The following is a 15024-nucleotide window of genomic DNA, read 5'->3' as shown; positions in this document are numbered from 1 at the left end:
TAGTCATCAAGAAAGAGATAAGAGATCGGCATTGACTAGTGAGGCCAGGTGAGTGCATATCAGTTGTTATATGATGGGTAATGGAAATAAGAATTGCGACGAGTCTATTTTCTATATTAGAATGCATGAATTAATGAATATAAGCCTGTGTTTGATATGAGTATAAGTGTTATATGTTATGGTATATATTACTTGATATGTGTGAATACATGTTAGTGAGTAAATCATCTGAATAGATATAAATAATTTATGTGATTAAATAAGAATATGGTATAAGTTATATGATATGGAGAAAAGGGATTATATAAACATATGGTAGGTGATTATAGATGTTACCTGATATATGTGAATATATGAATACAAGAATATGTGATATGAGATATATGATAATGAGATATAAGACTCTATGAGAATATTACATGATATATGTGATAAGAGGCCACGAGCTTATATGACTATGTAATATGAATGCGTATATGTGACAAGCCATGTTATAAGTGATATGTAGATTATATGGAAATGTTCTACATGCCTATGTGAATATGTGAAATGTCATAAAGGATAATGCCCATGTTGCGTGATAAGAGAGTTAGGGGTATAGTTGGCATGCCAAGAGTCGAGGGTTCTACGTGGTCCTTCGAGACATATATGTAATCCTTTGGAACATATATGCGGTACTTTGGTACACTTATTTGATCCATTGAAATATGTATATGGTCCTTAAGGAGTGGTACTTCGGGACATGTGCGTTATATGTGGTCCTTCGAGACAAATCCTATGTGCCCCTAGTGGGAATTATACGAGCTGTGGTGACAACATAAGTGCACAACCTCTATGTACTCGCATATCTTTAGTTCTCACATGTGTACATAGGCTAATAAAGAGATAACAATAAACATATTACATGTGATGTATATGCTTGTGTAATATGAAATGTGTTATAGAAATATATTATAATGTGTACATTGTTTGGTTAATAATGTTAGGTACAAGAGCTTATAACTAAGTGATATGAATGATAATAATGCTAATAATGTGTTCTTTAGTTTAGTATTATTACATGAAGTGTGCATAGTAGGAATTAGTAATGAGATGTTATAGTTAAGTTTATTTATGCCTCACTAAGTCTTCGACTTAGCGTGTGAGTGTTTCACCCGTAGGTTTCAAGAAGCAAGAAGAGAAGCTAAGATGAGCAAGACAAGTCAGCCTCTCCTTTACAAAGTTCAGATCAGAAAATAATATTGAATCATGTGTTCTTTGTTATATTAAATTTAGTTGGCATGTACTAAGAAACTGGAGTTGAATATGCTTTGATATGTTTTGTAAAAACCAATTGATTTTAATTAATGTAAAATATTTGTTTTCTTGAATTGTGAAGTTAAATTTTTTCCATTTGGTTAAGAAAAACGTTTTGAAAAGTCAATATGACACCTTGGACTCGGATTCGGGTCGGATATGGGTTGAGGGTGTTACAAATAATACTCGGTTAGATATAAAACTAGGTTGGGTTTTGGTTTTGTGTGTTTGTAAGGATTAAACAAGGGTTTGGGGATGAATATAGATGAACAAGGGTTTAATTTTTGGTTTGATAAAAAAGATTTGATTTTGGTTTTGGGTGTTTGTAAGGATCAAAGAAGGGTTTGGAGATGAACACGGATGAATAAGGGTTGAATTTGGGGTATTTGAATGAAAAAACAAGATAGGTTATGGGTTTTGTTGTTTGTAAAAATCAAATGAGGGGTTTGGGGATGAACACATATGAACAAGGGTTGAATTTTTGGGTGTTTGATTGAAAAAATATGATAGGGTTTGGTTTATGTAAAGGTCAAATGATGGTTTTTGGGATGAACACGAATGAACAAGGGTTGAATTTGTGGTGTTTGATAAAAAAAAATTAAATGTTTTATGGGTTTTGAGTGTTTGTGGATGATATTTTGAGAGAATTTAGAGGATTTTGAGAGAATCGGAATGTAGAGAGAGAAAAATCAAAGAATGAGAAAAAATAGAAAAATGATCGAAATTAGAAAAAAATGGTTTATATAATTCTTAAAATTCAGTCCTCTTACCCCGCGTGTTTATGAAGTTTAATTGACATTGTAGCGCCGTCCCCATGTTTTAAATTCGTTCAATTTAGTCTAAAGGTAATAATGCAATTTAAGCTTTATATTTTTAATTCTTTCAATTTGATACCTATATATTTTTCAATTCTTTCAATTAATATTATATTAATAAACTATAGTTTATATTAATAATCTATATAATTTATAATTATTCATATATAGTTTATATATATATATAGTTTATATAAACTATAGTTTATATATTATATTAGTATATAGTTTATATTGATAAACATATAAACTATAACTAATATTTTTATATAAACTATATTATATTAATAAACTATAATATATATATATATATATATATATATATATATATAGTTTACATAGTTTATATATATAGTATATATTATTTATATATATATAGTTTATATATAATAAATATATATAAGTAGTTTACGTAATTTATATTAATAAACTACGTAGTTTATATATATATAGTATATATCACTACTAGAAAAAACCCCTTTAATGACGCCCATTGTGCGTCATCTATGGGTGCAGACGACACACAGAAATTTGTGTCAACATTTAGACATTTCTCCAGTAACCATTATTGATTTTACTTGCATGTGATGAAATCAAATATGATATTAAATTACACGGTTTTATAACTAAATTGCAATTGTGACCTATAGGGATTCATCTATTACACTATTTTAACACGCAAAAGGAAAAGGAAACACTTACATGATGCATCAATAGCTCTTCTTTAAAATGTTTGTACTCAGACCTTTTCTTAGCTAATTCATACGACCACTACACACGATCTGGTGGTAGATACCCTAATAATAACTGCCAGAGCAACCAAATAACCCTACCTCAACATTAATCCAAAAAGAAAAGAAAAGCAACTTTCAATGCATGGGAATTGATGATTCATTCGATTCAGAGACTAAAAATATAGGAATCTCAACAAATTTCAAAATTTCTCAACAACCAAATAGAAAAGAAAGAGACACCACCTTCCACACTGTAGACCTAATTCCTGCACCTTCAGGAATTCCCTGTGACACAATCTGTCGCAGTTCCCGCAAATTTACTACCATATTTGACAACTGAAACGAAGAAGATGGGAATTAGAAAGAAAGAAAGAAGAAAAACAGTAAAAAAAATGGAGAAACAATTAAAAACCTTGGTTAAAAGCTGAGCCTGGAGAGAGATATCATCCGGAGAACCGCTGGAAGAGCTAGCGTTTTGGTCATTATCATTGCTATTATCGTCACTATTTTTATCAACTCGATCTCTAGATTCAGATTTGGGGGAAGTAGCAGTGGACTGAGGACTCGAGGCCGCAGCAAGAGGAGGCACGGGAACCGGAGGCTGAACAATTGGCTCGGAGACAACATTGGAGGAGATGGTGGGAGAAGGGGAGTGACAGTGGATGCGGTCGACACCGCCGCTGAGAGTTGTGGACCACAGCGAACTGTTGAGCCAATCGGGTATTCCATCCTTCCCCATTTCAAGGTTGGAACCGAGACTTGTTCTTCAGAGAAATATAAATAATTTTAATATTTCGTTTGAAAAGTTTGAATTCGATCAAATCGATGATTGTTTGAGGGTCTGATTTCGGAGTCGAATGATTCGATTTATTATTTATTTGGGTAAACTAGAACATGTTTATTTTTTATTTATTTTAGGCTAAAATGTATAGTTCCCGAATTAAAAGACAACTTTTAGAGATGACACACAATGAAAAGTGTGTTTGCTAAATTTTTTGGATTATGACTATTAAATATGACACACATTATTATAAGTCATAAATCATTTAGATTTTAAGAAACATAACATTTTTTTATGACACACATTTTTTACAAGTCATAAATTAGCGTGTGTCATCGATCACGTGTCATTAAAGGTATATTTTCTTATAGTGTATACTATATAGTTCATATATATATATATATATATATATATATATATATATATATATATATGGTTTATATAGTATATATAAATAGTTTACATAGTTATATTAATAAACTATATAGTTTTATATATAATATATATACTATATAGTTCATATTAATAAACTAAATAATTTATATATAGTTTATATATAAACTATATAGTTTATGTATAGTTCATATATACACTATATAGTTTGTATATATAGTATATAAATATAAACTATATAGTTTATGTATATAGTATTTATATTTTAAGTTTATACATAATATATATAATATATAGTTCATATATAATATATAAATATAAATTACATAATTTATATATTATATAGTTTCTATATAGTTTACATACTATATATATATATTAGAATATAGTTTATATTGATAAACATATAAACTATAATTAATATTTTTATATAAACTATATTATATTAATAAACTATAGATTATATATATATATATATTACATAGTTTATATATATATAGTATATATTATTTATATATATAGTTTATATATAATAAATATATATAAATAGTTTACATAATTTATATTAATAAACTATGTAGTTTATATATATATAGTATATATACTATATAGTTCATATACATATATAATATATATATAAATAGTTTACATAGTTTATATTAATAAACTATATAGTTTTTATATATAACATATATACTACATAGTTCATATTAATTAACAAAATAATTCATATATAGTTTATATATAAACTATATAGTTTATGTATATAGTATATATATATATTAAGTTTATACATAATATATATAATATATATAGTTCATATATAATATATAAATATAATTTACATAATTTATATATTATATAGTTTCTATATAGTTTATAATATATATAGTTTACATACTATATAGTTTAGATATAGTATATAAATATAAACTATATAGTATATATATATTATATTATTATATATATATATATATATATTAATATATTATAATTGTTTTAATTTTTTTTAACTTTTGAAATGAATGCAATTTAATTTATTTTTAGATTTTCTTCATATTTTACAATTATTTTGATTTGATCCCTTTGTGTTCTTTAATTTATTTAAATTTTAATTCGTTCAATCACATATTTTTTCAATTTAATCCTTCAAATTATATTTGTATATGAATTTGGCCATACTTATTTCTTATTTATATTTTTGTAATTAACCCATAACTTTTTAAATGGGTATAATTTAATCCTTTTTTATATTAATTTCAACCTCACCTTTTAAAATTATTTTGATTTGGTCCCTCATTAATGTGTGTTGTTTAATTTATTTAAATTTTTATTTATAATTTCATATTTATTCAATTTAGTCCTTAAATTTATATTTTTATACAAATTGATCCATGATTATTTATATTTTTAGTAATTTATTCTAAATCATATATAATTACAAATTGCAATTTGATGTTCACAAAAGACGAAAAATAATTAATCCAAAAATAAAAAATGGTCCAACATGAACTAAATTTGTATCCAGTAAAGATCCGACATAAATTTTATCTGTCAATGATGTGACTTAATCTGAATGAGATCCGACTAAAGTCCATCCGAACCTGAATTAACATGATGTTTAACTACTCCAAACTTTAACTGACATCAACCCGACCTGAACCCAAACTGAATATGATATCAGATCAATCTGAAAATGACTCGAATTGATTTGACTTGGACCAAACCTGATCCGAGTTAAACCATCAAATTGACCTGGCATGACCTATATCCGATTTTACCTGACCTGATAAGATCCAATTAAAACCTGAATGATTATCTGATTTTATATAATAAATTTAGTATATTTATTAAAATAAAACTCCAAAATCCAAAGACATGTCCCAAAAACAGAAGTAAAAGCCGCAGCCGCAGCCGCAGCCGCAGCCGCAGCCCTATAAGATTTCATATTCGTCGTAGTTGTTCGGCGCTCGAGGGCTTTTTTTTTTGGGTGTAAATTTTCTTCCTCTTTTATTTCTGCGTTTTTTTTTCGTTGAACTGATTGTACGTGTGTGAGACGAATGAATTTTTACATTGCAATTTTATAGGTAGATTTATGGGATTCCAATTCAAAACCTAGAAACAGTTCTGGAAATTGTTAGCTTATAAGAATCATAAATGTTCTCTGCCTATATTCTTTTACCCGCAAAATTTTACTTCCAGTTTATAGTTATTGATTAATGTAATAGGTTGGGCAGGGAATTATATATGGTTTGTTAGTTTTAATATCAATGGCAAACAGACCAGGCCGAGAAATCGATGATGATTTCAGTGAGCTTTACAAGGAATACACTGGTCCGCTTGGGTCGACGGCTTCCAGGGCACAGGATAGGCTGAAAGACAATCAAGGTCCACAAAGTAAAGGATGAAGGTATTCAAAGGGGTTCTAGTTCTCACATGATCAGATCAAGGTCCCCTGAATGAAGTCCTGTTGGTGCATGGTTACAATGCCCAGAATCACAAAGGGCTCGTTCGGGGCCACATAATTCACCACACTTTCAACGACGATTTGGTAGGCAAGATAAGGCCGTAGAAGACCCTGCTCGTGAGGATCTACGGAAAATTTCTAGAAATTCTTCGCAAGGTGGGGAAAGCATAGGATATGTTTACAACATCAATATAAAGCTGGTAATCCCAGACTCGTGGCTTGTTTGCTGTGTAGGTTTCCCTGTATGTTCGTATAAAAAATTGATTGTAAATTTTAATAATGATGCTTACTGCTTACCATTTGTTTGCAGCAAGAGGTAAGTACTTATGTTCAAGCGTTATGTATACAATTCTGAAGTAATGTCAAGATTTGGTCCAAACCGAATGGATTGTCTACAAAACAGACTTATTTACTGAAAGCATTTGTGGATTTCATCGGATGGGTTCACTTTGTGAATACAAGATTATATGTCTAGTAAAAGCTGATCTTTTGCACATTTGAATCAAGTACTTACCATACCGTTTCATTTCATGAAGCTTATGGTAATGATCGAGCTAGAGGTCGCTCAATCCACTCTAAATCCCCAGGTCGTTTACCACATGCTGACAACTCAGTTAGGAATCGAAACATGGGAGCTTATAGAACTGATGGATGGGATATGGAGAGACGAGCATCTGATTTGCAATATGGCAATCAGTTTGAATATTGTGCCTTCCCTCAAGCATTAGATGAATTGGAATTGGAATTGGAATACAAGAGAGAGGCAATGGATCTTTGGAGAATTCGTGACAAGGAAGAAGACGAAGAGAATCATAAGCATCGGGAGGTAAGATATTTTATTTTCTTTGACAGTCAAGAGTGCTTTTGTGCTAAATGGTTTCTTTGATAAGCCTAGATCTTTCTGGTACAAGGTGAATTTCTAGCAACGTCACTTATCAGAGTGGAATTGTAATTTTCTGAGCTTTAATCAACTGCAATGAGCACCATGAATTTGAAAATTCTAAAGCTGGAAAAAATATTGTTGAACTATGTTTTGATATAACAATTTATGACAAAAATGTTTTTGAACTTGAATTGAATTTATTCAAAGTTTTCAAAGTTTACAAAAATAATTCAAAGTCCATTTAATTTGGAATTGAGCACAAACATGTTTTTATAAATAGTATTATACTGTATTAATAGTATCGATACTGTATGAATAGTACAGATACTATGTGAACAATAATGAACAGTATCAATATCCATCGAAGGAGTACCGATACTATTTGTTCTGGGCAATTTTATTTTGCAGAAAATTAATCCCCAACGGCTAGATACGACTTCAAACTCATTTCAAGCTATAAAAACAAGCTGAGGATACTTGAAGAAAATACATAACAACTATCCAAGCAATCAAACACAAGAGAAGAGTTTTTTAATCTTATTTCATCTTTCTCTTGTAAATATTTTGTTCTTGTGAGCTTAATTCTTGTAAACACCTACCTTAGAGAGGTTTTCTTGTTTACATTTCCTTTCATTGTAAAAGGGTTTTGGTTTTAGCTGAGCCCATGAAAAGCTAGAGAAAGGTTTTAGTTTATCCTGTGAAAAACTAGGGAGATTGTAAAGGTTACTCTTGATCATATAAAAAGAAATAATAAATTAGTGAATTTGTTGGAAAATCATTGTTGAGGAGCTAAGGTAGTGGATGTAGACTTAGTTGAGAAGTCAAACCACTATAAATCGCTGTGTAATTCTTTATATTTCAATCTCCTTTCTCCCTAAACACAAAAATCAATCCCAACCCTCTTTGGAAATCATTTCGATTATCGATTCGAGCTTCCGCAAATCCTAACAATTGGTATCAGAGCCTAACTTGTTAGAAAGTTTAACCACCTTGAGACGATCCTAGAAGTAGCTCTACCAATTTCCAAAGAAACCGAAAAGAAATTACTTTTCCTCCTGGTGCCTATTACATTGAAGATTTACCTATTGTGGATTTACAACTGGTCAACAAGTCACCCTTCTTAAATGGAGCAAATTATGTCCATTGGAAGAATAAGATGTTGTTCTTTATTCGAGCCTACGATCTAGGAGCTTGGAACTCAATCATGAAGGGTTAATCCACTCTACCCGGTGACATATATGATTGGGATGATTGGGGTAATGAAGAGAAGAAAAAGTTCCAGCATAATGCCAAGGTTATGCATATTCTCTTTTGTGCTTTAGGCCCAGATGAATATGGAAGAATCTTATCTTGTTACAGTGCCAAAGAGATTTGGGATACGCTCCAAGTCACTCATGAAGGAACCGATGAAGTGAGGGAAACAAAGATAAGTCTTCTCAACCATAGCTACTAGAACTTCAAGATGAAATCTGATGAAGACATCAAAGGTATGACGGATAGATTTTCCGTGATTGTCAACGGTCTCAAAGGATTTGGAGAAGTAATCCCTAATGAGAAGCTTGTGAGTAAGATGATCTACTCTCTTCCAAAGTCATGGCAATCGAAGAAGACGACCATTATCGAAGATAGAGGCCTAAAGTCTCTCACTCTCGACGAGCTAATTGGTTCCCTTCTCACTCATGAGATGATGTTGAAGGAAAAAGAAGAGAAGAAAAACAAGAAGAAGAATGAGGTAGGTATTGCCTTCAAATCCATCAATGAAAGCTATCAAGATTCAAGTGATGAGGTGGATGAAGACGATGATGAACAAGAAGATGAGATGGCCAAGCTCTTCAAAGAGTTAAAAAGATTCATGACTTCCAAGGAGGTGAAGAATGAATCATCCAAAAAGAAGAGTCCCCCATTGTACTTCAATTGTCAAAGAACAAGGCATGTCAAGTATGATTGTCCCCTTCTAAGAAAGAAGAGATCATCTAAGAAGAAGGCATTTGTTGCAACTTGGAGTGATGAAGATGACTCCAATGATGATGAAGAAGTAGTCAACCTATGCCTCATGGCCAACGAAGAAGAATTCGAAGTATCTTCTAACTCAAATGAATTAAATTCATGTTCCTTTGACGAGTTACAAGATGCTTATAATGTGTTGTATTTGGGATATGAGACCATGAATTCCAAATATAAGAAATTAATTTCAAAACTTAAATATGAAAATAATTTGGTTTTGAAAGCAAAATTTGATTTTGGAAATCAAAATGAAATTTTGCAAAATAATTTAGAGCTTTCAAAAGTCAAAATCAATGTTTTAGAAAAAGAAAATTTTGATTTAAAAGTCAAGGTTTAAAGCTTAACAAAAGAAAAATAATTAATTTCTAAAAATAACACATTATGTTTAAAAATGATAAAGTGTTTACATTGCCATTTTCATGGTCATTTGGAACATAGTTGTCCATAAAGAAAAGAAAATCTTTTTAAAATTAGACAAGTATGGGTTCCTAAGGGAACAAGGGGGCATTGAAACTAACATCCAAGGATCCAAAGCAATTTGGATACCAAAATCTACTTAAATGTCTCTTGTAGGTGTGTGGGAGCAATGGTGATGAAAGTGATGATATTCAAATGCTCTAGCCACGCGTTGAAAAAGGAATGTGTAACCTCTAAGCTTAAAGCTTTTGTTTTTTTATTAATTGGTTGCTCATTTAAGTTTATGCATGCATGAGTTTTGGTCGTAAATGGTTATGTTTTGTTTTTCATATCGTGTATGTTAAAAAGATGTTATGATGGACATTTTTAAAATTTTAATGATTTTTCATAATTTTTAGTTCATCATAATAAATTTTGGTCAAAATGGATTTTCAATGCAAATGATATCTCTTTAATAATTGATATCAATTTTCAAATGTCTTGATTTTAAATTTTTTATTTTTGACCTAAATTTAAATGTTTATGCATGTGTTTTAAATGAAAAAAATGTATCTCTAACAATTGATATCAAATTCTTCAAATGCATAACATTTTTGAAAGCTTTATGCACATGTACTTAATTTCAATAATTGATATTGCATAAAGTATTTTAGTCTTGGATATATTGAATTTCATGTGCTACTAACATGTTTGTTAATTTTTGATGAAATTAAATTTTTATTTAAGTGTCAAGATTTTAAAGATAATTTTTGTTTGGAATGCATTTATTGAGGAAGAGCTTTGATTTTTCAAATAAATTTTAATGTTAAATTTTTAACACTTACTTTCCAAAGTTATTTTTGAACTTTAAAATTTGAATTATTTTTGATATAACAAAAAGGGGGAGAAGTATGGTTTAAAAACAATTCAATTTCTTAATGAAAAGGGGAGCTGAACATTTTCACATATTTTCCAACAATTGATATCTTTTTCACTAAATATTTTATTAAGGGGGAGTTTTGCCAAAATCAATTTTTCAAATGTTTTGTTATATCGAAAAGAGGGAGATTGTTGAACTATGTTTTGATATAACAATTTATAGCAAAATGTTTTTGGACTTGAATTGAATTTATTCAAAGTTTATAAAAATAATTCAAAGTCTATTTATTTTGGAATTGAGCACAAAAATATTTTTATGGATAGTACTGATACTGAATGAATAGTTCCAATACTGTGTGAATAGTAATGAACAACACCGATGCAAAAAAATTCTAGAATGCAAAATGGGTATCGATACTGCTACAGTAGTATTGATACTGCTATAGTAATGTCAAGCCCAACGATCATAAAATTCAATTATTACAAAGGTAGTACTGATGCCCATTGAAAGAGTACCGATATTACTTATTCTGGGCAGTCTTATTTTGTAGAAAATGAATCCCCAACAGCTAGATACGACTTCAAACTCATTTCAAGCTATAAAAACAAGCTGAGGACACTTGACACTTGAAGAAGATACAGAACAACTATCCAAGCAATCAAACACAAGAAAATATTTTTTCAATCTTATTTCATCTTTCTCTTGTAAATATTTTGTTCATGTGAGCTTAATTCTTGTAAACACCTACCTTAGAGAGGTTTTCTTGTTTACATTTCCTTTCATTGTAAAGGGGTTTTGGTTCTAGTTGAGCCCGTGAAAAGCTAGGGAAATGTTATAGTTTATCTCGTGAAAAACTAGGGAGTTTGTAAAGGTTACTCTTGATATTGTAAAAAAAAGGAACAAATTAGTGAATTTGTTGGAAAATCCTTGGTGAGGAGCTAATGTAGTGGATGCAGACTTGGTTGAGAAGTCAAACCACTATAAATCGCTGTGCAATTCTTTATCTTTCAATCTCCTTACTCCCTAAACACAAAAACCGATCCTAACCCTCTTTGCAAACCATTTCGATTGTCGATTCGAGTTTCCACAAATCCTAACAGATATTGTTGTTCTTGCTTTGTTTCTTAATAGAATATATTATTGGACTGTTACATAGATTTTTTCCTCTTTCATTGTCCGTTTATCAGTTAATCCCCTCTTAGTTGTTCTTAAAGGGTTAATATGTACACTCGTAGATTGTCTGTGTTTATGGAAAGCCATACATCATTTAGATTGTATGTGGGGTTCTAATCATGGTGTGGGTTGAAATTTAGAGATGATCATGTGGGGTATCCATTTGTGTCGATGTGCGATCACCTTGGTTTTAAAAGGCGCACCTCGGGCGTGCCTAGGTGCCAGGCGCAGCCAGGTATTGAAAATAGCCCCCATCTAGGATGATGCGAGGCGAGATACAAGAGGCGCGCGTCTTTGGGCTTTAGGCATCGTGTGCAGTGCCTTTGCGCCTTTTATTTTATCCCGTTTTCTCATTTCTTAACCCTAATATTTAACCTATTAACAAGTCCAACCCTATAGCCCAATTTTATAGTTCAACTCTAATGTTTATTTATTTATAACAAACCATTATAACTTCTTTCATCCTTTGTCTGCTTTTAACCTAAAGTATATGCTTTTTTTTAGAACTTTAGTTATTTAATAATACATAATTAATTTTAATTTTTAAAATAATATATGTTAAATAAAATATTAATTACTTAATAAATTTTATTAAATATAATTTTTTTTATAATAATTAAAAATTTTAAATTGATAATAAAATAAATTTGTATCATTTAAAAATAAATAAAATAATAATTTTAAATTTAAAATATTAAGTATAAATCAATAACAATGTAGATTTTGGTGAAAGGGGATTAAAATATGTTTATAAAAATAAATAAAATAATAGTTTTAAATATTAAAAACTATAAGTATAAATTAATACATTGTAGACAAGTATTTTAGGAGTTAATCGGTGGGTAATGAGTATAAATATACTCATACAATTAATTTATAATTTTTTTAGCATAGATATGTTTATAATATTGTTTTAAGTATAAAATATGTTCCATGACTAATTTATAGGTTTTTTAGTATAAAGTGCACATCACCTACTAAAGGCGCGCGCCTGCACTTTGTTCCTAGGCTCCAGGGACCTTTTACGCCTAGGTGAGCCTTGCGCCTTTTAAAACCAAGGCGGTCACATTGAATTATCTAAGCCCTTTTACACGGGGGAGCAAGAAGAAAGATCTGCTGTTGTGTGGTCTTCATCATTGAATGATATGGAGAGCCATTCCACTGTTGTATGAATATGGAAATTCTGATTCTGATTTCTGGTTTTACAAATTTTAGACAATCAAGGAGATTAGAGAGAGCTACATCAAGAAATCATCTATATTGAGGGACACACATGCAAAACCATAGCTATAGAAATCGCTCAACAACCCACGATCTACGTACCGTACGATGCGATCCGAAACGCGGTACAAACGCGTTCCAGTCGTTTCAAAATCGCGATTCGGTATGAGCTTTGGGTTTAGATGGAGTCCTAGCTCCTCGTCGGAGTGTAGGACGGCGGATGCCATGGAGGCTTTGGGTTTCGTTGAGTGTTAAAGAGGAGCTTGAGGGAGAGGAAATGGGGGAACGACGGGGGTCGGTTTAAGGCTGAAGAAGATAATGAATTAGGCGAAACTAACCTTGGATCTGGGCGTTCATCGTCTCCTGCAGAGAGAGTTTGTGTCGGTTGAGCTTATGTTTTTTATTTCTTTTCCTGCATTGTTTGTTGTATAGCTTTTGTTTTTTATTATGTTAAAACTATACTTTGACGTGCTTTGTTAAATTTCTTCGTACACTAGAAATCATGTGCACTTGTTTTAAGTTTATTCAATTATTATTTCTTTTTCTATTTTTTGATCCCTCTAAAATTTTATTTTAGTATAAAAGTAACTTTTGAAGTGTTAAATTTATTTTCAACTTTGAAGTATTGAAGTTACCGAATGAAATCTATAGTATTGAAGTTATTCTAAGAAATTTGAAGTCTTGAAGTTACTTATAAAATTTGATGTAGAAAAATAACAACCTAAGAAACTGGTACATCGTATCAATTTATATGTTACATCGTACCGGAGCGATCTGAAATGAGTCTACCCCCCTCGTACCGAATTTTAGGGACCTAGCAATTTGCGATCCCGTTCCACTTTCCTATACCGGAACGTACCGCGATCCATGTGACTATGTGCAAAACAGTGGGAGGATTTTCTACAATTGGATGCTCAAAGGCGTCAGCAACAGGCATGGCAACAAATGTCTGCTTCAAGCTATGGTGCTTATAAACAGCAGGCTTATTCTGAATATGATGGCTCTTCAATCCATCCTCATTATGCTGGAGCCGGTTTCCCTATGGATTCTAGGGGCAGGTACCCAAATCCTATGGAAAATTATTCCTCTAGGCTTCATTGAGTCCTATGGCGAGTTTCAACGTCAGAGGCGTGAAGATTTTGGGAAAGCTTACAATTGGTACTAAATCTATAATGGGCTTTGATTAGGTGAGTTGATGCACGCTTTAATAAATAATGGGACATAATTGGTTCTGTTCATCTCTTTTCTTTCTCAATTCCTTTGCTGTTTGCAATCTTGTGCAAAGTTATGGCAACTTGCAAATTTGTTGCCACATGAGATATTCTTGGGGTGTGGATGGAAAGCAGTATCCAATTGTTTTCATTCTTTCTTGGTTCTTGTTTGAAAGGTTGTTGAAGGGTTTATAGATTGTCTATTCAGGGTTTTACTTTGGTAGGAATGCAGCCAGTGAAGTTGTTTATGTGGTTATTTCTGATTCTATTTCCTCTTTGGATTAAATTAAAGCTTTGCTCAGAAAGTTTTTTAGGGTCCATCAGATCTTGGTTAGGGAGTAATACAATCGCGAGCTCAAGTCTAGGTAAGTATGTTGGCTTTGTATCAGAGTTGAGAAGGGAACGCATACTCTTTTGATGTTGTTTTGCAGTTTGTTCCTATTTCAGTTTTGTAATTTGGCTCTGTCCAGAACTTCTTTGCCTAAGAAAGTCGGACCAGGTTTCGGGTTTTCGGTTATAGTAGTTATATTCGAAAATAAACCTTGTCCCGAATGATTGTATATTTGCATTAGCTAGTGGACTCTACTTCTTTAAGAAGAGCATGAGCAAGGTTTCTATTTTGTTTTTGCATGGTTGGACCAATTTCGGGTACAAATCTTTGGCATATCAATTCGAGGGAGAAAAATGTGTTACACCCAAGTGTCATTCATGAACTATTGAATTGTCCTTTTTCCAGTTATTTGATAGTTGCCAGGTTATGTTCCTCTTTT

The 15024-nt window shown here is 31.2% G+C and overlaps 1 protein-coding gene and 1 pseudogene across 1 annotated transcript; one reads left to right on the top strand and one right to left on the bottom strand.

Moving 5' to 3' along the window:
* Positions 1–2657: 2657 nt before the first annotated feature.
* Positions 2658–3807, bottom strand: LOC120147791. The gene is made up of 4 exons (XM_039161086.1): positions 3795–3807; positions 3258–3609; positions 3089–3181; positions 2658–2918 (listed from the first exon to the last, which is right to left on the bottom strand). The coding sequence occupies exons 2-4, from the start codon at positions 3582–3584 to the stop codon at positions 2883–2885; spliced, it is 456 nt and encodes a 151-aa protein (XP_039017017.1). The 5' UTR covers positions 3585–3609; positions 3795–3807; the 3' UTR covers positions 2658–2882.
* A 2482-nt stretch (positions 3808–6289) lies between these two features.
* Positions 6290–14757, top strand: LOC120147805 (annotated as a pseudogene).
* Positions 14758–15024: the final 267 nt, after the last annotated feature.

The sequence above is a fragment of the Hibiscus syriacus genome, unplaced genomic scaffold (assembly GCF_006381635.1).
Source record: "Hibiscus syriacus cultivar Baekdansim isolate YM2019G1 unplaced genomic scaffold, ASM638163v2 tig00110943_pilon, whole genome shotgun sequence".
Lineage (NCBI taxonomy): Eukaryota > Viridiplantae > Streptophyta > Magnoliopsida > Malvales > Malvaceae > Hibiscus > Hibiscus syriacus.
The sequence above is the reverse complement of the archived record's forward strand: the minus strand, read 5'-3'. Positions and strand labels throughout refer to the sequence as shown.

Bases quoted from the DNA above. Each gene is read 5' to 3' on its own strand.
- LOC120147791 (XM_039161086.1), bottom strand. From the start codon at position 3,584: ATGGGGAAGGATGGAATACCCGATTGGCTCAACAGTTCGCTGTGGTCC. The intron at 3,182-3,257 runs GTTTTTAATTGT...TCTTCGTTTCAG, and splicing joins AGGCTCAGCTTTTAACCAAG to TTGTCAAATATGGTAGTAAA. The intron at 2,919-3,088 runs GTGGTGTCTCTT...TTGCTCTGGCAG, and splicing joins TTAGGTCTACAGTGTGGAAG to TTATTATTAGGGTATCTACC.